At 46.3% G+C, this 23,079-nt stretch overlaps 1 protein-coding gene across 3 annotated transcripts in view; it reads right to left on the minus strand.

Annotated features, from left to right (window-relative positions):
• The window catches only part of Grtp1 (growth hormone regulated TBC protein 1), a 37,696-nt gene extending 14,672 nt beyond the window's left edge, over positions 1-23,024 (minus strand). For 2 of the 3 annotated variants that reach the window (XM_029553715.1, XM_029553716.1), the window contains exons 1-5: positions 22,921-22,969; positions 22,557-22,708; positions 11,380-11,538; positions 6,688-6,812; positions 2,616-2,712 (exon numbers count right to left, since the gene is read on the minus strand). In XM_029553715.1, coding sequence (XP_029409575.1) covers positions 2,616-2,712; positions 6,688-6,812; positions 11,380-11,538; positions 22,557-22,708; positions 22,921-22,967 — 580 coding nt within the window. In that variant the 5' untranslated portion in view covers positions 22,968-22,969. Of the gene's footprint in view, positions 1-2,615; positions 2,713-6,687; positions 6,813-11,379; positions 11,539-14,245; positions 14,320-22,556; positions 22,709-22,920 lie in introns of all 3 variants that reach the window. The other variant, XM_029553717.1, reaches the window with a different exon arrangement.
• Positions 23,025-23,079: the final 55 nt, after the last annotated feature.

A 23,079-nucleotide genomic window follows, 5' to 3' on the forward strand; every position in this document is an offset into this window, starting at 1 on the left:
CTTTTCCTGTTAATTGATGCATATCAGTACAGGCTTCTCCAGAGCTGCTTATCCACCCCAGACACTTCAGTCCCCAGCATTCTCCTTCAAGCCATCTTCACTAAGGCTTGCCCTTGACTCATCCATACAAGTAGCTAGCCTTACAAACTGAGAAAAACTGACTAGATAAGATGAATTGCTTTATAAGTATCTCTAGATTCAAACTGATAAACCAGGGTGGGCACTCTGGAAACAGAGGCAGACAGATCTCTATATGTTCCAGGTCAGCCAGGTCTATGTATAGTGAGATGTATCTCAAAAGTAAATAAACAAGGCCAGGTGTGGCAGGCCCTTGATCCCAGCCCTTGGGAGGCAGAGGCAGGTGGATCTCTGAGTTTAAGGCCAGCCTGGTCTACAGACTTAAGTTCCAGGCCAGCTGGAACTACAGGGAGACCTGGTGTCAAAAAGCCCCCCCCCCCAAAAAACAAAACATAAATAAATAAATAATAAATAAATAAATAAATAAATAAATAAAATAGAAGCAAACTGACAAACCAGTGAGAACAGCCTGTGGGCCCAGCTGCTTTCTCTGAGCTGGTAAATGTTTGATCGTTTTTATTTTCTGCAAGATTTATTTATTTAAAAGTTTTTTTCCCAGCTGCTGGGGATAGGAGTCAGAGCTTCACCCACGGTAAGGGAAGGCTTTGGCTTCTCTACTGCGCCTTTCCCCGAAATTTTTTCAAAATTTTTTTCTAATTGTTTTTTAAGGCAGGTTCTTACACTGTGTTGCTCAGACTGGCTACAAACTCCCGGAGTTCATGTGACCCTCCCGTCTCAGCCTCATAGGTAACTGGGACCATAAGCACCCTCAGCCAAGATTTTTGAAAGATAAGCAGGCTGTCTGAACAAAGGACTGTCACATTTCAGTACTGTGTATTTTCAATTTGCAAATGAGACTCTGCCTGCACTATTTCTTATACCATTAAAAAGATACAATGAGCCGGGCGTGGTGGCACACGCCTTTAACCCCAGCACTCGGGATTCCAGGCCAGCCTGGTCTATATAGAGAGTTCCAGGACAGCTGGGGCTACAGGGAGACCCTGTCTCAAAAAGACAAAAAAAAAAAAAAAAAGATACAATGAAAGCGATACTGAGGAGGTGGCATGGACTGCCACCGGGAGAACTCTGTGGTGACAAGCATGACTCTTTTCCTCCATGGCCTTGTCTTCTACAGAAATTCCCCTTACTCTGTGCATGGAGTCTGTGTGTAGTGCACTTTGGTCCTGTAGGGTAGAATGACAGGCCACTGCCAATGGGTCACCCCTCCGGGATTAGACGTGTGGTTTTAGCCCACCACTTGCCTTCTTGCTTCCGGGAGACCCACAGAGACAAGGCTATTTTGGTTTGCTGCCCAAACTCCAGGGCAAAACTGCCCTGCTCTGCCCTGCCCTCTGAGCTCTACCCAGGCTCTTGTCTCACTTTCCATCTCCCAGCAGCTTCCTCAAGTCCAGATAAGCTCTGGCGTCCCCACCTCTGTACCTCATAGACTAACAGCAGCAGCAAAGTGAGCTCACTTGTATCTGGTAGGTTCCTATCCACCAGCAGCTCCCAACCCCCACACAGCTTATCAAGTATACACACCCAGGTCCAGGTCCTGCAGTAGTGGCTCAAAGCCAAGACGCAGAAAAGGCAGGTCAGGTGATGGTCATTAGCTGGACGCTTCCCTATGCCTGCAGTCTCCTGGGTCACTATGAACAAGTGCCTAGCAGGTCTCAAATTGACGGCTGGACGCTTCCCTATGCCTGCAGTCTCCTGGGTCACTATGAACAAGTGCCTAGCAGGTCTCAAATTGACGGGATGGTAAGTTGATATGGTGGTAAAGGGCAGTTTAGTAGGAACCGCCTGAGGCACTTAGGCACAGCTATAGCACACAGCCTCTCACACTCCCCAGGGTCAGGAATGCAACTACACAGGCTAGGAAGTCCTCTCCACCCAAAGTCATCTCCCTCAGGATGCTGCTGGCTCTTCCCATAATGACCCTCTCTGTAGCCCAGTGGCTTTACTTATCTATTAATAAGAAAAAGGCAGAAGGACTTGAAAAGAGGGACTTCCACCTTAAGAAGCAATAAAGCAATACTGCGCTGGGTTCTCATTCCAGAACCAACACATTCATGAAACCACAGGCAAAGGCAAACCCCTCCCCTCCACAGAGCCCACAGAAACCCAATTCTTGTATTTTTTGTTTTGTTTGGTTTGGTTTGGTTTGGTCTCTTTTGAGACAAGGTTTCCCTGTAGGACCAGCTGGTCTAGAACCCACTATGTAGATCAGGCTGGCTTGAACTCACAGATCTGCCTCTGTAGGCTCTGTAGGCTGTGCCTACGCCCTACTAGAAATCCAAGTCTTCTTAACCTCAGTTTCCACAGGCCAACTCTGTTTCCATTATATTTTTCCCTCCTTCCTTCCCTCTCTTCAGGGCTGGGGATTAAACCCCCAGGCCTTACCTCAAGCAAGGTAGGAAAGTGCTCTATCCCTGAGTTATTCCCCAGTCATTTCACTCCATCCTGACAGGCCAGATAGACATTTCAAGGACACCAGAAAGAAGCAAGGCAGGTAAAAAGAGCAACTGTGAACTTACCAGGTAGTATTCTTCCAACAAGAGCATCCAAGAGCCAAAATGACTCTTCTTCATTCTTTGTTATAAGAATCAGATAGCCTGCTATGAAATTCATTCCCTGAAATCAGAAAACAAAAACAAACCTCACCGAGTTCCAAACCAACATATGACTTGCAGCTTTTCGGCACAAGGCCAGGTTTCCATTCTTCTCCTCTTCTGGGAAACTTGTAAGACTCTAGACAGACCTCTGTGTAGCACAGAGGAGCTCTGGGCCTGCTGTCTGCATTGTTAAGCCAGCCAACATGAAGGAAGGAGGTCAGGCTGAAAAACTCTCTGAATGCCACTCAGAATATGAAACCAAAGGCTCTCCCCTCTAGTGCTGATCTGTGACAAAGCAAAGTGACCACCATTAGCCCCTAAACAGTCAGTCTAACATGTTTGACCAACACAGAGCTCTGGCAGAGGGGAAATCCTGCCAGTGACTGTTTATAACAGTAACAAGGATCAGCCAGGCCTGATAACACAGGCCTATAATTCCAGCTACTTGGGAAGCTGAGGCAGGAGGATCACGAGTTCATGACTAGCCTAAGGAACTTAACGAAACACTGTCTCAAAATTAAAAGATAAGAAGAGGGCTGGGGTATAGCTCAGAGGTAGAACCCTTGCCTAGCATGAGTAAGACCCTTGGTTTAATTCCCAGTCCCTTAAACAAACAACAAATGGGCTCAGTGGTTAGGAGCATTGGCTGCTCTTGCAAAGGGTCCTGGTTCGGTCCCCAGCACCCACATGGTGGCTGACAATCGTCTTTAGCTCCAGTTCCAGGGGACCCAATACAGTCTTCTGGCTTCTGTGAGCATGGCATGCTCATGGCACACTTAATATATGCATGCAAAACACTTGTAAACATAAAATAAAAATAAATAAAAATTTTAAAAGATAACAAAAAGCAACAAGGATGGTCCTGACAAGGGAGGGGTGGAGCAGTGAGAGTTTTGTATGGAGACCATTTGGAGACAGTCACAGCACTCATTCCACAAAGGGCAGATACTGCCAAGTACCGGCATGAAGCCTGGCAGCTGAAGCCGGCAGAAGACATGGCCCTCTAAGCTTACAGTGGGACCCAGGAGAGTGCGTTAACACCTCTGGGAGATTGAGTTCTGCACCACTTCTACCGTCCTCCTTTCTGTTCGTTTATACTTCCTAAATAAATATGCCTTTCTCTAGAATTTAGAAAAGAAATCCGGCCGGGCATGGTGGCACACGCCTTTTATCCCAGCACTTGGGAGGCAGAAGCAGGTGAATCTCTTGGTCTCCATAGTGAGTTCCAGGTCAGCTGGGGCTATAGGGAGACCCTGTGTCAAAAAGAACAACAAAAAAAATTATCCAGCTTTCAGCAACCAATAGGATAGGCTCAAGTGATACCAAATTAACACTGCAAGCTGGTCATGCAGGTGTGGTTGGCACAAAGATGCTAATGCACTCATCAGGAACAAATGCTTGGGGCTAGGCACACAGCCCCCAACACCTCTGATCTGTACCTCCTCTTAGTGGGTACCTAACAATGAGACTCAACACAGAAGAAAAACACATGGAGGCTAGGGAGATGGCTCAGTCAGCAAGGTGCTTGCCACACAAGCAGGAGGGTTTGAATTTGGATCCTCAGCACCCATGTAAAAAGCTGAGCACTGTAGCGTGCTCCTGTTTTCTTAGCACTGGGGAGGCAGAGACCAGTGGATACCTGAGACTTGCTGGCCAGTCAGTTTAACCAAATCAGTGAGTTCCAGGTTCAGCGAGACCCAGTCTCAAAAATTAATATGGGCTAGTCGTGGTGACGCACACCTTTAATCCCCAGCACTCAGGAGGCAGAGACAGGCAATTTCTGTGAGATTGAGGCCAGCCTGGTCTACATAGAGGGAGTTCCAGGCCATCTGGGGCTACAGGGAGACCCTGTATCACATACATACATACATAATACAAAAAACAAAACAACAACAAAAAATTAAGGTAGAACATGAGCAATGGTGTTCTAATGAAGTTATGGCCTCTGTTGTAGTTTCTTTAATTTCTTTCTTTTTTTTTTTTGAGATAGATATAGGTATCCCTGTAACCACAGCTGCCTAGAACTCATGTAGACCAGGCTGGCCTTGATCTCACAGGGTTCTGCCTGCCTCTGCTTCCCAAATATTAGGATTAAAGTCATACACCACCACACCCCACTCTAATTAGTTTCTTTTCTTTCTTTTTCTTTTCTCACTGTAGCCCCAGCCCCAACTGGCCTGAACTCAGAGATCCGCCTGCTTCTGCCTCCCAAGTGCTCAGATTAAAGGCCTGCGCCTGACCTCCTAATTAATTTCTTAAATACATTCCTGATATAATGGTTTTGAAACAACTGTTTTAATTTAAATTTTTTTAAAATATTTTTATTTTATGTGTATGCGTATATTGCCTGCATGTAGGTAAGTGCACCCGTGTCGTGCAATGCCCTTGGAAGTCAAGTGCACCCATATCATGCAGTGCCTGCAGAGGTCAGAAGAGGAAGTCAGATCCCCTGGAACTGGAGTTACGGACAGTTGTGGGAGCTGGGATTCAAACCTGGGTCATCTGCAAGAGCAGTCAGTGCTCTTAACTGCTGAACCATCTCACCAGCCCCTAATTTTTAAATTTTTTAAAATACTAACCTTGTGTTCATAATTTAGTAGACTGTTTAATGCAGGAGATCAATTACATAATGAAAGATGCTTGAAATGCTTTTGCTATTTCAGGCAAATCAAATTAAACTATCAAACTACATATAAGAGAATCTTAGTCCTTTTTGGTTTTGTCTAAATATGTTAGTTCAGTGATGTCTTGAACTGTGGTGAACTGTATTTTTTTTTTATAATAAATCCTTAAAGACTGTCACACAGCATGAAGGCTGTTGGCAATTTGACAAAGGTTAATAGGTAGAAATATACCTGTTTTTCTTTTGTTTTTTTTTTATTTTCTTATCTGTAAACATAAATATGCCCTTTTGTTAAATAAGAAAAATTGAGGTGGAGAGCTAGCAATAGTGTAAGACACCCAATGTCAACCTCTGACCTCCATATGCACATGCATGTACACACTCATGACCACACACACACACACGCACATGACACATACACATGCACACAGGGCTTTGGAAACAGCTCAGTGGTAGAGAGCTTGCCTAGCATGCAAAAGACCCTTAGTTCAATCCCCAGCATTGAAAAAAGAAAAAGAAAAAAGTGCACAGAGATCAGAACACCGCAACAGGGCAGAGGCCAGTAAGAGCCTCTGTGTCCCTGGGTCATGAGGGTGACAGCACCTGGAAAGATGCTGATGAATCTTATCTGAAGACAGGTCTGTACAGATGTCGCTAGTTAAGATGAGCACCTTTTGGGCAGGATTAAAGTCATACACCAGTTAGATAGTGTGTGTCCTTATAAAACTGGAGAAACTGGACAGTCACCAAGCAGAAGGAACATCTCATGGAGACAATTCCAGGAATGTCAGATTTAGGGAGAGGCTTGGGACGGGAAGCAAGAAGGACCATCCTTCTTGCCCTGGAGAAGGTGGCATGGCACACATTTGGGTCTTGTAATTTCAAAAATTGTTGTTTAAGCCACCCAGTTTGCCCCAGCAAATTGGGCCCCAGCACATTCCCAGGTAGGAAATGAGTTCCCAACTGCACTTGCTGATTCACTGGCAATACAAACAGGACCAAAATTTGTAGGTGAGATCATCCATTAGACCAGGTCTTCAGAAACAGCCTCGGAGGTTGGCCCTGCAGTGCATGGCCCCACACACCCACACAAAGTCTACACAGCACTGCTCAGGCCCCAAATTACCTTCCATTCTGTGCTCACTCAATTTCCTTCTCATTATCCATCCTTAACCTTCCGCCCTCACCTTGTCCACTACCTGATACCACAAATTTGTCTGACAGGTGTCCCCTGCTTTTCTAGCAGGGACACACTCCAAGCCAGGCCTCCTGGGAGGGAGGCATCCTGGCCCAGACCTATGAGCCAGATGAATCTGTAGGATGCTGAATGATCCCCAACACATGCCAGCTCTAAGACCCTGGGGGGCTCACCTGGCAGTACCCCACACCACGGTTATGCAGCCCATATGCCAGCAGCACATTGTACAGGGTCTTCTGCAGACAGGGCTCTGCCGTCTTCCGGAACCTCACGTTGTCGGGGAAGGTCCGGTTCAGGTCTGCACAGAAATTTACCAGTGTCACCACCAAACCTCTGTGCATATGCCAAGATGACTTGGTTCTGCCTAGGACTTCAGAAATGGCACCACCCTGGCTGCTCCTGAATCACCCCAGAAAGACCTGGCCACCTCCTCAGGTATGAAACATACCCTGTAGCCCAGGATATGGCACTCTGTTCCAAGAAGAGCAGTGGTGGGTCTGATCATTCTTTTAGAATCCAAAAGATCCAGAGTCCAAATATCAAAAATAGAGGCTAGGGATGATGCTTCACACTTGTAATCCCAACACTCAGGAGGCTGAACAGGAAGGTTGCTAAATTCAAGCCAGTCTGTGCTGCAGAGTGAAATGCTGTCTCAAAAAAAATTGGAAAATGGGTTTTGCATTTCTAGACTTGGCACAGACATGCATTCAGGATGTTGAATGGAAACCGTGGCAGCTCTTCCTGGGTGGCCTCTCTGGCCAGCTGGACAGCTCAGCCTTCAGCAGCAGCTGCACCATCTGCAGTTGGCTCACCTGCACCCCAGCAGCCAGGCCTGATGGCCCAGATGGCAACCACCATAGCCAGTGTGGCTGTAGGCTCTGCGGTGGGGCACACACTGGGGTATGCCATCACTGGGGGCCTCAGTGGAGGTGGTAATGCTCAGTCCGCAAAGACTGACACAACTCACCAGGAGCCTCAGGGAGCCCAACTGACGGAGCAGCAGTCTGGTGGCCCTTGCCTTTTTGAGGTCAGTTTCTGGAGTGTGCCAGAAGCAAAGTGACATCAAGCTCTGCAAGGGTTTCAATGAGGTGCTGAAGGAGTACAGACTTGCAAATGGAGGGATCCTCTAAAGAAGAAGTTCAAACTGAAGAATTGGAAAACTGGCTCCTATGACCAACTTACTTTAGTGTAAAAATGTAACTGATAGTGGTAGTGTGAACCAAGTAAGCCTGGTTATTAACAGCTCCACTGCTCTAGAATGGCTGTGGAAGAGTGTGCCCACAGAACGGTTCACTGAGATGTGTGGAGCTGGGGACTGGGCAAGCATATGGCTTCTTTCTTTCTTTTATTTTTAAATTTGAGACAGGCCTGGCATGGTGGCCCACACCTTTAATCCCAGGGAGACATGGTCTCCCTATAGCTCCTGATGCCCTGGAAATTACTATGTAGACCAGGCTGACCTCAATCTCACAAGAGATCAGGCTGCCTCTGCCTCCCAAGTGCTGAGATCAAAGGTATGTGCCACCACACCTGGCTGCATTTGGCTTTCTTTTTTTCTTTTAATATTTTTTATTATTTTTTTTGTATTTTATTATTTTTATTTTATATGTATGAGTATATCGCCTGCATGTATGTGAGTGCACCCGTGTTGTGCAATGCCATGGAGGTCAGAAGAGGGCTTTGGATTCCCCTGGAACTGGAGTTAAGGACGGTTCGTAGCCACCATGTGGGTGCTGGGAATTTAACCAGGGTCCTCTGCAAGAGCAGTCAGTGCTCTAACTACTGAACCATCTCTCCAGCCCCACATTTGGCTTTCTTAAACCAGCTGTGTGATGGTAACTTAATTAAAAAAAAATTTTTTTTGAAAACAAAAAAAAACACCCAGAAACATAGGAAGGAGAACAGGCCATGACTCCCTTCAGAAATAAACAGACAAAACCCATACCAGGAACTAAATAAACTTACGCTGCCGGCTTTTGTGTGAGGAGCTTCCCTGCCTGGCCCCTTCCTGCTCACTAGAACCTGAAGGCCTCCTAGGCCCAAAACAGACATCTCCCCCAAGGAATTGTAAACAGTAGCATTCTTGATATTTCTGACTAGAGACACAGGTTGCATTCATCCATGATACGCTTGACCAGATGTCCCCATGTTTGGTGTCTTTTGTTGTTGTTGTTTTTTGAGACAGGATCTCCCTGTAGCCCCAGCTGTCCTGGAACTCACTATGTGGACCAGGCTGGCCTTGAACTCACAGAGATCTGCCTGCCTCTGCCTCCCAAGTGCTGGGATTAAAGGCGTGCTCCACCACGCCCAGCGTGTCTTTCTAAGACATGCAAAACCAAGCATGGATGGGGTTTACAACCATGTTTATGCAGCAAAAAAGTGGTTGTGTGGACATGGAAAGTACACATGTGGCCCTCTAAGGTTTATCCAGATATTCAAAAAAATTAAAGTCGGCAGAGTGTGTACCTGCATGTAGGAAGCCCTGGGTTTGATTCCCAGCACCATAAAAACCAGGCATGGTGGAGTGAACCTGTAATCCCAGCACTCAGGGGATGGAAGCAGGCAGATCATAAATCCAAGGTCATTTGTGGCTACATATAGAATTCCAGACTAGTCTGAGAAAAATAATTTTTTTTAGGAAAGAGCCAGTTGGATGGTTCAGCAGGTAAAAGTGCTTACCTCCAAGCTTAACACCCTGAGTTCTATCCCTGGGACCCATATGGTGGAAAGAGAGAATCAACTCCCATAAGTTGTCCTCTAACCTCCATACACACACAAAGACACACACACACAAAATAAATAAACAAACAAACAAATAAATAAGGCAGGCTGAAGAGATGCTTCAGTGGTTAAAAGTGCATACTGCTCTTGCAGGGGATATAAGTTCATTTCCCAGCAACCCTATCAGGCAGCGCATAACCAACCACCTGTATTTCCACCTCCAGGGAATTCAACACCTTCTTCTGGCTGCCATAGGCACTACACTCAAGTGCATATACACACACAGACACATATACATGTTTAAAAATAAAATATATCTTAGCCAGGTGTGGTGGCACATGCCTGTAGTCCCAGCACTTGGGAGGCAGAGGCAGGCGGATCTCTGTGAGTTCAAGGCCAGCCTGGTCTACATAGTGAGTTCCAGGACAGCTGGGGCTACAGGGAGACCCTGCTTCAAAAAGACAAAAAATAAATAAAAATAAATAAATAAAATGTATCTTTAAGAATCCTCAGTATGTAGTTGAGCATGGTGATGCACATCTTTAATCCCAGCACTTGTAAGGCAGAAGCAGGCCTCTGTGAGTTCAAGGCCAGCCTCCTAGCCTGGTCTACAGAGCAAGTTCCAGGCCAGCTGGGGCTACAGGGAGACCCTGTCTCAAAAAGACAAAAAAAAGAAAAGAAAAAGGAATCCCCAGTCAGTATGTGTTCCCATCCAGAAAATGAAGGTACAAACTGGACAGACAGCTGTACTTCATATTCATGTATTCATAACACCACTTCACACACAGCCAAAGGGGAGAGCAAGCCAAAGGTCCACAGCAGTCAAACAAATGAGGCATCGTCATATGTGGAATACTGCACAGCCTTAGAACGGAAGGGGTAGCTGACACACACAAGGCCTCAGAATAGCCTGGAGAACATTACACTGAGCTAAATGAGCCCATCAGGAAGGGCTGTGTGGTCCCTTTTATACAAGTCAGAGTCAAGAGTAGAAAGGCAGATACTAGGAGTTAGGGGAATGAAGCATTAGTGTTTAATGGGGACAGCTTCAGTTTGGGGAAAAAAAAAAAAAGGTGAACTATGCTATGCCTATTTTCCCACAATAAAAAAAAAAAATTCCAGCCAGGCATGGTGGTGCATGCCTTTAATCCCCACACTCGGGAGGCAGAGGCAGGCGGATCTCTGTGAGTTCAAGGCCACCCTGGTCTACATAGTAAGTTCCAGGCCAGGTGGGGCTACAGGGAGATCCTGTTTCAAAATGACCAAAAAAAAATTTCCAAAAACATACCAAACAAAACCTTTAAAATCACTGTCCAAACAAATAGCAAGTTTATTTTATCTAACACAAACCCTGACCCAGTTGAGTAAGGACCACTCTGTTCTGAGACCTCTGAATGGGTTCTATGACTGGGGTGCACCCTGTACCCTTCACAGATTGCCCCAGGCCCCATGGATACCGGCCATGTGGAGGGCAGTGGGGGCTGCAGATGGCCCTGCTCATATCAGAGACACGCCATCCCCTCGGACTCTCTGGTCTGTAAAGTAACTAGATTTATGTAAAAATCCAGCATGTTGTGTTACATTGGTATTGCTCACTTGTGCGTAGCACCCCTGCTAAAGTTGGAAAGGCAGTTGTAGTTTCTAAAGATCTACTATTCAATGTATGCTAAACTTTGAACTTTTTGAGTGTCACAGGCCCTGTCACTGGGGAAACCTGGACACTAGAGAAGTACGGTGCATAGAGGGTGCCCAGGTCAGTCATAAGGGACACGTGACATTGGCACTAGGGTACAGGGGCAACCTCCACAATGACACCAGGTGACCATCACCAAGGCCACTGAAACTTGGTGCTATGGTGATAACAGCTGCTCATAATCCCAAAACCCTTCACAGAGAAAATATGATCATTTCAATCCACTTACTCACAAGCTAGTAGGTACACAAATATCTGTTCTCCCTATGAACACTTCAGTTTTGATTTGCCACCCAAACACAATTCTAAATTAGCATCTGCAGGTGCATCTTTAGCAAGGCAGTCTTCCTCATTGCCTAGGACTTAGATAAGGGCAGAGCTCTGCTCCTGGGAGGAGCTTGGCCCATCCTCCCCACCCAGGGTATACAGGCACCAAACACCAGCTTCCCACCTGTTCTGATGGCTTCCTCCAGGCTGGGGCTGCCTTCTCCCTCGAGCAGTTGGTGGTAGTATCCAGGGTTCTGGTCCATCTGGGCCTGGGCTCCACTCACTGCCATCCAGACCCGGGCCCGGTGCTCCAACGGGATCCCCTTCCGGACATAGCGCTTCACTGAAACCCAGGGAAAATTGAAGGTGAGCTCAGAGCTCAGGGGGTTACGACAACCCTTCAGTCTGCCTTTTCCACTTTAAGTGCTTGTCTTCCTAAACCAATCCAGAAAGGACCCAAAACTTCCTATCCACACCCAACAGACACAGTCCATGAAGCTTCTGAAGTGGGGCACAAACAGACAGAGGGACTCATTACCTACTTCTACTACACTGTCCTGCCAGAGAAAGGGCAGGCTGGACCATAGGCTCATCTCCATCCTCCTCCCCACCAACTCTGCTAGCTACACAGTCTGGCTCTGAGGACAGATGGACCCGCCCCCAGGCTCTTCTCATTGAGCATAGCTTGGCCCTAGGCAGCCACTGTGCTGATTAGAACCAGTGCCGAACCAAAGAGCATTGGTCTAGCCAGGGAGTGGCTCAGAGGTAGGTAGAACATGTGTTTTGTATGTACAGGGCCCTGGGTTCTATGTCCAGCACCAAAAAGGAAAGGGGGGTGGTAGTGCAGTGTCTCTGTGGGGCTGGTAGAGGTGTGGATTCTCTGCTGGCTGGGAGCTGTACGCAGAGAGGCACAGGCTAAGGGACAACTTCAGGGAGGCACTTCTCCAGGACCTTGGGTACCAAGGTACTGGCCCTAACCTGGAAGAAAGGAGGCAGAGGACCCAGATCAGGTCTGGCAGACACTCAGCACATGGGCCACAGGTGCAGAAACCAGTGTGAGGCCAAGATACTCACTTGGCGGACCCCACAGTCTGACAGGGCCACAGCTTCAGCGCAGGCCTATGTCAACTCTCTCTTGCTGAGTGTTACTTCATCTTGTAGGGATATTTTTATTGAAAATAGGTAAATAAAAAAGTATGGGCTGGGCATAGTGGCACATGCCTTTAATCCCACAACTCAGGAGGCAGAGGCAGGCAGATCTCTGTGCGATCAAGGCCAGCCTGGTCTACATAGTGACTTCTAGGCCAGCTGGGGCTACAGGGAGACCCTGTCTCAAAAAGATTTAAAAAAATTTCCTTCCTCTATGCAACTAGTAAATTCTATAAGCCATCATGAAAAGGAAAAACTGAGCTGGGAATATAATTCAGTGGTACAGCACTTGCCTAGCATGCATGAGGGCCTATATTCAATTACTAGCACTGCAAAAAGAAGGAAGGAAGGGAGGAAGGCAGGGAAGGAAGGAAGGAAAGATGGAGGGAGGGAGGAAGGAAGGAAGGGAAAAGGGAGGGAAAGGAAGACAAAAACATAGGCATTAGCTGTGTTTAACAGATAAATTATTAAAATAATTTCACATGAGTCAGCAAGATGGTTCAGTGGGTAAAGGGGCTTGGCAACACGAGTTCATTCCCCAGAATCCATGTAAAGATGGAAGGAGAGAACTGACTTCACAAGGTTGTCCTCTGATCAAGACATGCACAGTGTGACACACACATGCACACATGCACATACACACTCTAGTAATTTTTTTTTTCATTTAATGTGTATGAGTGTATTGCTTGCATGTATGCAAGTGTACCCCTGTCATGCAATGCCTGTGGAGGTCAGAAGAGAGTGTTGGATTCCCCTGGAACTGGAGTTAAGGATGGTTTGTAGCAACCATGTAGGTGCTGGGAATTGAACATAGGTCCTCTGCAAGAGCAGTCAGTGCTCTTAGTCACTGAACCATCTCTCCAGCACCTAATAATAAATCTTTTTTTGTCTTTTTGAGACAGGGTCTCTCTGTAGCCCCAACTGGCCTGGAACTCGCTATGTAGGCCAGGCTGGCCTCAAACTCACAGACATCCGCCTGCCTCAGCATCCCAAATGCTGGGATTAAAGGCCTCTAAAAATAATTTAAAAAAAAACAAAAACAAAAACAAAACTTCAGGCTGGAGACTTGGTTCAGCAGTTCAGAGCACTGGCTGCTCTTGCAGAGGACTGGGGTTCGATTCTCAGCACCCACATGGTGGCTAACAACCCTCCGTAACTCCAACTTCAGGGGATCTGACACCCTCTTCTGACCTCTACGGGCACTGCACAACATGGGTGCACCTACCTACATGCAGGCAATACACTCATACAAATAAATAATAAATAAATAAATAAATAAATAAATATAACTTCACAGTCTCCAATCAGGATAGCCTTGCCGCAAACGGTCCAAGTTGGCCCACAATTTACAGTCATTTGAGCCTGGGCATCTTAAAAAATAGCCTAGACAGCCGGGAGGCAGAGGCAGGCAGATCTCTGAGTTCAAGGCCAGCCTGGTCTACATAGTAAGTTCCAGCTCAGCTGGAGCTACAGGGAGACCACTCTTAAAAAAAAGACAAACAGGCTGGGCGTGGTGGCGCATGCCTTTAATCCCAGCACTCGGGAGGCAGAGGCAGGCAGATCTCTGAGTTCAAGGCCACCTTGGTCTACACAGTGAGTTCCAGGCCAGCACTGTGAGTTGGAAGTCAGCCTGGTCAACATAGCAAGTTCTAGGCTAGCTGGGGCTACAGGGAGACCCAGTCTCAAAAAGACAAAAAAAAAAAAAAAAGCAAACCTCTGGAGGACCAAGCCTCATCCCTGTGCATGTTGGGGCCACTCCTAGAAGAACACTCAAAAGGCAAGATATGCCGACATATCATTGGATGACTCTGGGTGACCAGGAAGGCCCAGGGCAGGGTAAGAACAGGGAGGGAATTCTGGCACTGACCACTGACTGCAAGGGCACCCCTCAGGAACTTCACCTTGCCAGCCTAGGTGGCACATCTGAGGAGCTTTTCCTGCAAGGGGTCTTGGCCCACGTGGTCTACCACTCTGCCTGTGGAAATACAGAAAGCATAAGCTCAGCTTCATTTTTAAAATTCTTTCAAAGATACTGACAATTCAGTCCAACCTTTCCTCCAAATCAGTATGATTTATGCTCCAGTTTGGCTAGAGTCCTCTTGACTCTTCGGTGGCCAACGTGACCAGAAATGCTCTGAGTGAGATTTTAGTCATTCTTTGCAGAATGGTAATAGGCAAGGGCCATTCCAACTTAGGACTGCAGCCAAAAGCAAAGGACATGCACAAGTCAAGGGCCCTTCTACAAAGACAATGACTGGAAAGCAAAAGTTTTAAGAGTATCTGGGGCTAGAGAGATGGCTTGGGGGTTAAGAGCACTAGCTGCTCTTAAAAGGACCCAGGTTTGGTTTCTAGGTCTCACATGGTAGCTAACACTTTCCCTTAGACTCCACTTCCAGGGTATTCGATGCCCTCTTCCGGTGTCTCTGAGCATTAGTACAACACAAGTGCATTCATATACATATAGGCAAAACACTCATATACATAAAATAAAAATAAGCTAGGTATGGTGGCACACGCCTTTAATCCCAGCACTCAGGAGGCAGAGGCAGGCAGATCTCTAGAGATTGTGGTCTATATAGCAAGTTCCAGGCCAACTGGGAATACAAGGAGATTCTGTCTCAAAAAAACCAAGTGTCTGAAGAGATGGCTCGGGGGTTAAGAACACTAGCTGCTCTTTCAGAATACCCAGGTTGGAATCCCAGCACCCACATGGTAGCTTTTGGTTGGTTTGTTTGTTGTTTTGTGGGGTTTTTTTTTTGTTGTTGTTGTTGTTTGGTTTGTTTTTTTTTGGATTTTGGTTTTTGGTCTTTTTGAGACAGGGTCTCCCTGTAGTCCCAGCTGGTCTGAAACTTACTATGTAGACCCGGCTGGCTTTGAACTTACAGAGATCTGCCTGCCTCTGCCTCTGCCTCCCAAGTGCTGGGATTAAAGGCATGAGCTACCATGCCTAGCCTCTAAAAACATTTGTAACTTCAGATCTGACTTCCTCTTCTAGCCTCTGAGGGCACCGCAGGACACAGGTGCACTTGCATACATTGGGCATAACACTCATACAACATAAAATAAATGAACAAATTTCAAAAAAAAAAAAAAAGATAAAAACAAAAGAAGGGGCTTGGAGAGATGGCTCAGTGGTTAAGAGCACTGGTTGCTCTTACAGAAGACTCAGGTTTGATTCCTAGCACCTACATGGAGGCTAACAACATTTCATAACTCCAGTTCCAGGGGATCTAATGCCCTCTTCTGACCTCCATGGGTATTGCACAGCATGGGTGCACTTGCGTACATGCAGGCAATACATTCATACACAAAAAATAAAAATAATGAATAAAATATTTTTAAAAAACCCTGAAATCGGGTGTGGTGGCGTAAGCCTTTGGTCCCAGCACTCAGGAGGTAGAGGCAGACAGATTTCTGTGAGATTGAGGTCAGCCTGGTCTATATAAAGAGTTCCAGACCAGCTGGAGTTACAGGAAGACCCTATCTCAAAAAGACATAAAAAATAAGTAAATGAACAAATGAAATAAAAAATAAATATATAAATATTTTTTAAATTTTAAGGGTGTCACTTATAGTAATATCAAGAATAAAGGGAGAGCCTTTAATTCCAGCACTTGGGAGGCAGAGGGGGGCAGATCTCCATGAGATTGAGGCTAACCTGGTCTATATAGTGAGTTCTAGGTCAGCTGGAGTTACAGGGAGACCCTGTCTCAAAAAGACAAATAAATAAATGAATAAATGAAAGAAAAAAAATAAATATATAAATAAAGGTATTTTTTATTTCAAGTGTCACTCATAGTAATATCAAAAATAAAGGGAAGACAGGCATGGTGGCACACGCTTTGGTCCCAGCACTTGGAGACCCTGTCTCAAAACAGACCAAAAAAGAAAAAAAAAAAGACAGATAGGTAGATGATAGATAGATAGATAGATAGATAGATAGATAGATAGATAGATAGATAGATGATAGATAATGATGATAGATAATGATGATAGATAGATGATAGATAGATAGATAGATAGATAGATAGATAGATGATAGATAGACAGATAAAGGAAAAGGAGTAAAGTCAGAACATCTGCAGGACACAAATGAAACCAAAGACCTAAGCAAAGGAGAGCTCTGCCATGCTCATGCACAGAAAGATGTCAGTTCTTCTCAAATTACCCCATGGAATGCTATATAGACTGCTCCTATCCATGAACACAGGCTAAAAGAACACACACTAAAAGAACGGGAGCAATTTTGAACATGAAGTTGGGAGAGGGACAGATTATCTGATCTTAAGACTGACTGCAAACTCACAATAATAAAACAGTATTGTATTGGTGAAAGATTATATAAGTGGATTCATGCTGTACAATACAGAATGCAGAAACAGGGACTGGAGAAATGGCTCAGAGTTAAGAGGGCTGGTTACTCTTGCAGAGAAGTTTAGTTCCCAGCACCCACATCAGGCAGCTCACAATAGCTTGTAACTCCATCGCCAGGGGACATGCACACACACACACACACACACACACACACACACACACACACACGCGCACACACACACATTTAAAAAAATGTTTAATTTTTTTTATATTATGTGTATGCATGTATTGCCTGCATGTAGGTAAGTGCACCCTGTCATGCAATGCCCAAGGAGGACGTGCCGGGATTCAAACCCAGGTCTTCTGCAAGAACAACCAGAGTTCTTAACTGCTGAGCCATCTCTCCAGCACCCCCCACACACACACATTTTTTTTTTTAATGCAGAAACTGCTAGGTGTGGCACACACCTTTAATCCCAGCACTCAGGGAATACAGTTCTGTGCTAGTTAGGACTACATATTGAGTAATATGCCTCAAAAACAAAACCCCTAAGAAAATAAATACAAAGAAAGCCAACTACTTTTTGACAAAGTGCAAAGGAAATTCAATGCAGACAGAATAGTCTGGTTCAATTAAAGAATGGCTGAAATAAAGACACGTAAAACGTGCAGCCACTGGAACCTCAGGCACCATGGGGATATAAAACTGTGCAGCTACTTTGGGAAAAGTTTTCAGTTTGCTTTTGGCTTTTCATTATTTCTTTTATTACTTTTTTGATGCTGGGGATCAGATCCAGGGCCTTACACATGCTAGGCAATGCAGTTTCTTACTAAACTTTGATAATCCAGCAATGCCACCAAGTGTTTATCCAAGAGAAACTGTTCACACAAAAGCTTTGTACTTGCCATGTGTTGACTGATAGGCAGATAAGTTGACAAACTCCTTAGCAACACAAAAAAGCCACTGGGGCACACAACACTCTAGATGAGCCTCACATGCCCTATGGAAACCAAACTTCAGGGCTGCAACCTGGCTGAGCATCCTGTGAAGGCCGACTACAGGATTAGACAGGCTGACTAGGAGTGGCCACAGAATTCTGAAAGTGATAGAATTCTTCTCATTCTTTTTGTTTAGCACTATGTAGCACACTATGGCTTCAAACTTAATAGCAATCCTCCTGCCTCTGCCTCCTGATTACTGGGATTACAGTGCCTGGTTCTGGTTTGAATTTTAACTGTGATTTGCTGTGTGTTTGTCCAAAATCCTAAAAACTATACACTGATAACTTGAGTTTCACTGTAGATTTTAAAAAGTAATTTAGTAATTTAAGGTTGAGGGTTTTTTTTTTTTTTTTTTTTTTTTTTTTTTTTTTTTTTTTTGGGTCTCCCTGTAGCCCAGCTGACCTGGAACTCACTATGTAGACCAGGCTGGCTTTGAACTCGGTTTTTCTTTCTCTCTTTCTTTCTTTCTTTCTTTCTTCTTTTTTTTTAAAGCAAAGGACAAGATGATTATACACACCAACTCTGGCATCAGACACCTGCTCTGCTAGGACTTCCTAGCTCCATACCCAAGCGTGCCTCGGTTTCCTCATTTGTGAATCAGAAACAGCACTTGGCCTAGTCCCTGCAGTTCTAGAGCTGGGGACTCCCAGCTGCTGTAGCAGAAGCCAGTCTCCGAAGTATCACGGAACCTTGTTTCTGCAAAGGAAATGACAGACTGACCTCTTTCCAAGGGCAGGGCTCACCCACTGATGGCCACTAACCCTTGCAGAGAACCCTCAGAGGATTAGCCTCCACCTGTCTGCTCTAACCACATCAAACAAACCTAGGTTTTTGGCATTTGGCTTTAAATATGCTCCTGCAATTCACTTTGAGTTCAGGTGTGTGACTCACCAAGCTACTAAGGAGGGCTAAGAAGCAAATGGCTGCACTGCTTCTCCTGCTGGAGTCCCTGTACCAAGAAGAGAAACTAAACAGGGAAACACAGGATGAGTATCCACTCTTGCTCAGCAGAGTAAGTTATAGCTGTCATCTGTGACATCTCAGATAACAAGATTTTCAGGTAACTGGAGACACTCAGATGATAGGGGATGCTGGGCAGAACACAAATGAAAAGGGCCCTGGATAGTCAGTTGCCTCCCAGGCTGACCATCTTAGACACATACGTACAGACCTATGTCAGCCTCCTCTGGTACAAATGGCATGATCCAAGACCTAAAACATCCCCTCAGATGTAGACAGAAGGGGCCTCCTGAGCCAGGAATCTCCTTTGGGACACATCAATGCCAATGTGGTGATGCAAATACACAACTAATGGTCCATGGTGGCTGGTAGCACCTTTTGATACAATGGGTACTTTCCTTATCCAGACAAGGCCAAGAAGACTAGTGTGCTGGATAGGTTTAGTGTCAACATGACATACCTGGGTTGAGGGAGCCTCAATTGGGGAACTGCCTCCATAGGACTGACCTGCGGCCATGTCTGAGGGGCATCTTTTTGATTGTTGAGTGATGTGGGAGGGCCCAGCCCACTGTGAGTGATGCCACCCCTGGGAAGGTGGGCCTGTATTGTATAAGAAAGGAGGCTGACCAGGGGCCAGGAGAGCAAGCCAGTAAGCAGCATTCCTCCATGGCCTGTGCTCCAGCTCCTGCCTCCAGGTTCCTGCCCTGAGTTCCTACCTTGGGCTCCCTGATGAACTGTGATATGGGAGATATAAGATAAATAAACCCTTTCCTCCCCAAGTTGGTATTGGTCAGAGTATTTTTGTTGCAGCAATGAAGAAAAACTAGAATTAGCCTAAAACCAGGTGAGAAGCAGCCCAGTACACCTGAGGACTTAAGAGAACAGAAGGAACTTCCCCTAATGAGATGTGTGCATACAGATCCCCAAAGCCTCTCCTTGGACCCAGCTGCTTGCAGACCCCTATGACTAGTTCAAAATGCCTAACCTTTTCTAACTCAGAAAGAGTAATTTTTTCTCCCTTTTCCATCTCCTGGCAGCTGCCAAAGATCTACAACTTGTCCACCTTGCTGTTTCCTCTCTCAAATGCCAATAAGACTGTCCTCAAGTTTCCTTCTGAGCCTATGTTTAAATTCTGTCAGTGAAACCAAGAACCTCCAAAGGAACTCAGATAGTTGGACACCCCCACCCCCAGCCTCCGCAAAAAAGAAGCTCTGTGTGGTAGTAAGAATACTAAGAATTCTAGCAATCAGGAGGCCAAGACTGAAGGATCTCAAGTTCTAGACCAGCCTGTGCTACATTGCAAGACACTGCCAGAAAACAGAAATGAGAGACGGGCAGGCAGGCACACGTGTGCATATATTCACACACATACAGACACACACATACTGCACATTGGGGGTTGGGGTATGGAACACAGCAAGAGAAATGTCAGGGGGTGCTAATTAGCCAATTAGGGCTACAGGGAAACTGTCTCAAAAAGGAAAAAAAAAAAAAAAAAAGAGTGGGTTTGAGACTAAGTCCCTGGCTCCTGTTCCCACATGGGTTCATCTTCCTGGGTCATGATCTCTCTCCTGGGGATGTTGCCCTGCTGAGTACACTACAATCAGTATAGAATATCTGGCAGGAAAAACCTGATTCCCATTTCCGGAATAACTTGTCTCCTCCTGTTTAATGCTTGATGGCAAACTCAAACTTTGCCAGCACTAAGGGCTCCCTGACTGCTGGCTCCTGTTCCCACATGGGTTCATCTTCCTGGGTCATGATCTCTCTCCTGGGGATGTTGCCCTGCTGAGTACACTACAATCAGTATAGAATATCTGGCAGGAAAAACCTGATTCCCATTTCCGGAATAACTTGTCTCCTCCTGTTTAATGCTTGATGGCAAACTCAAACTTTGCCAGCACTAAGGGCTCCCTGACTGTAGCATCTAGAAACCACATCAGTGCCAGCAGGGACACACAGGCAGACTCCCTGGCACCCCACCAGACTGACTAGGGTTGTTTGATGACTTTCATCCTGCCTTGGAGGCTCCCATCCTTCGGACTGAGGGCACACCTGGAAACATGCGTTTGCTCCTGCTTACACCAATTAACTTGTTACCATAATTACAACCTAATGAACATTATGTAATTGAAATAATATTAAAGCAAAAAGGCAGTTGTATCTGTGTGTATATGTATGTGTGTGTGTGTGTGTGTGTCTGTGTGTGTGTGTCTGTGTGGGTATGTACATGTGAATGCAGATGTCCTCAAAGGCCAAACATGTCAGACCCATCCAGACCTGGAGTTACAGGTGATTGTGAGCAACCCAATGTAGGTGCTAGGAAGGGAACTCAGGTCCTCTGAAGAGCAAGAAACGCTCTTAATCACTGAGCCATCTCTCCTCAAGTTAAACTTTCACAGGATTGTGACAAGTACTCAAAAGCAAAGCAAAGCAAAACAAAACAAAAACTTGCTGAACTAGGAGGATGATAACTTCAAATCAGGCCTGATGGCTAAAGCCTTGTAACCTCAGCTGCTCAGTGGGCTGAGGTAGAAGATCACAAGTTCAAGGTCTGTCTGGGGCACAGGAGGATGAGCACATGGCTGGTGTGTGTAAGAGCAGTAGGTTTACACAGCCCTGTATCTTCCAAGGCATTAAGTATCTTCATAGCCACAGAAGGACAATGCCTACACTGAAGGTAGCTCACAGAGCACCTGGGCATTTATGTGTTTGTACACATCTGGTCTAGGGGACACATTAAGACAGTCCCCAGTGGTTACCTCTTTAGTAAGCTAGAGCCTGGGGTGAGAGAGAAGTAACTTCATTTTGTACCCTTCAGTATGATTAAAATGTTTACCATTTGCATAAAGTATGTTTTGAGTGTTTATAAAACTTTCCAAAGTTAAAAGACCAGTTAACTTTGAAGAATCAATGTAAAACAAAGAATAAAAGTAGCTCTTTATGGGAAACATGTAAGTACAGAGACCATGAGGATGGGACAGAATAGGTCCTCTTCCCTCTACCATGGGTCATCCAACTATCACTAATGTTCAGCAGGCAACTGCCCAAACACACTTCATACAAGCCCTTGTGATTACAGTGCTGGTCTGTCTACCTGGCCACCTGGCAAACACCTTCATTCCTTTAATAAGTATGTTTCATACTGAAACAAAGCAGTGTTCACTGTACCCAGGATTCCACAGTGAAGAAAACAAAATTTGCAGACAGGGAGGGACCTTTGATTCTAGTAAGGAAACAAATGGCTATCAAATAAGATCCAGATAAGAGAAAAATGTTTGGCAAAAGGAGGGGAAGTCAGGCATGGTGGACCCTGGGGCATACTTTCAAAGTGATAGAGGAGAGTTTGTCCCAGAACTGAACCAACTAGGAGCCCAATCTGTCTGATTTTGAAGCTTGAGGGCTGTTTGATCACCCAAATGTAGCCTGTTTGGAAAGGACATTCCCAGGGCCTCACCCAGAGGGTCCCACCCTTAGCTAACTGGGGATTCTAAGCTCAGCTCTAAAGCTCTCTCAGGACACTCGGCTTCCTCCCCCGGAAGCATGGACTTTGCCCATCCTCAGTAAGAGGGTGAGGTGGCCACGGTGTGGGCAACGACGTATACAGATATAGTGCTCCCGTGGCCTTGCTCTGCTGCGCCACGCCCCCTACCCCATCCTCAAGAGGCAAGACTCCCAGGATACCTCGGGGGGTGGACTATGGGGAGGAAGGGATTGGCTATACAACTAGGGGATCGTGTGAGGAGGGACTGGCGTTTGGAGGTCTGGCTGCTTGAAGTCGTGCTGCTGGGGGGAATCCGGCACCTGAGGGATCATGCTATAGCGGGTCCTGCTGCTAAGGGGTCCTTCTATAGGAGGTCCAGCAGCTGGATGAGGAGTCCCGTTCTAGGTTTCAGGGGGCGCTGCGAACATCAGGGTCCCAGGCGCGGGACTCACCTGTCACGCTTTTTCGGACGCCGCCACTTCTCTTTAAAAGTTTGGACCATTTTATCGCCCTCTTGGTGAGTATCACCAGGTATGTGGAAAAGAATTCTTCATAAGCCGCATAATCAAAGTCTTCTGGCCTTTCAAACCCATATGGATCGACCCTACAACACAGAAAGAACCTGTTTCCCAAACAAGTTTCCGACCCCAGAGCGCGACCCCAGGAGTTGTGACGCCCTTCGGTCCTTGCTCCCTGCACCCCTCCTCTATCACCTCCCCTCCTCCGTGCCCTCCCCTCCCCTCTCTACCCGGACAAGCGCGCTGCAGCGCTGGGACCCGGCTCGGGGAGGGCTCCGGGCACGGCTTCTGCACCCACCTGGGCACGCGAGCCCGCGCCGCCTGCGCGCGCTCGACAGAATCCATGAGGAGGACGCAGATGGAGAGCAGACCTGAGTGCTGGACCGCCGGGCGCCGGGCGCGGGTCGCGAGAGAGCTTCCGGCGGGGGCGTGGCCTGGGCGGGGCGGGGAAGGGAGG

Source organism: Nannospalax galili, unplaced genomic scaffold (genome assembly GCF_000622305.1).
Source record: "Nannospalax galili isolate Female #2095 unplaced genomic scaffold, S.galili_v1.0 scaffold744, whole genome shotgun sequence".
Classification (NCBI taxonomy): domain Eukaryota; kingdom Metazoa; phylum Chordata; class Mammalia; order Rodentia; family Spalacidae; genus Nannospalax; species Nannospalax galili.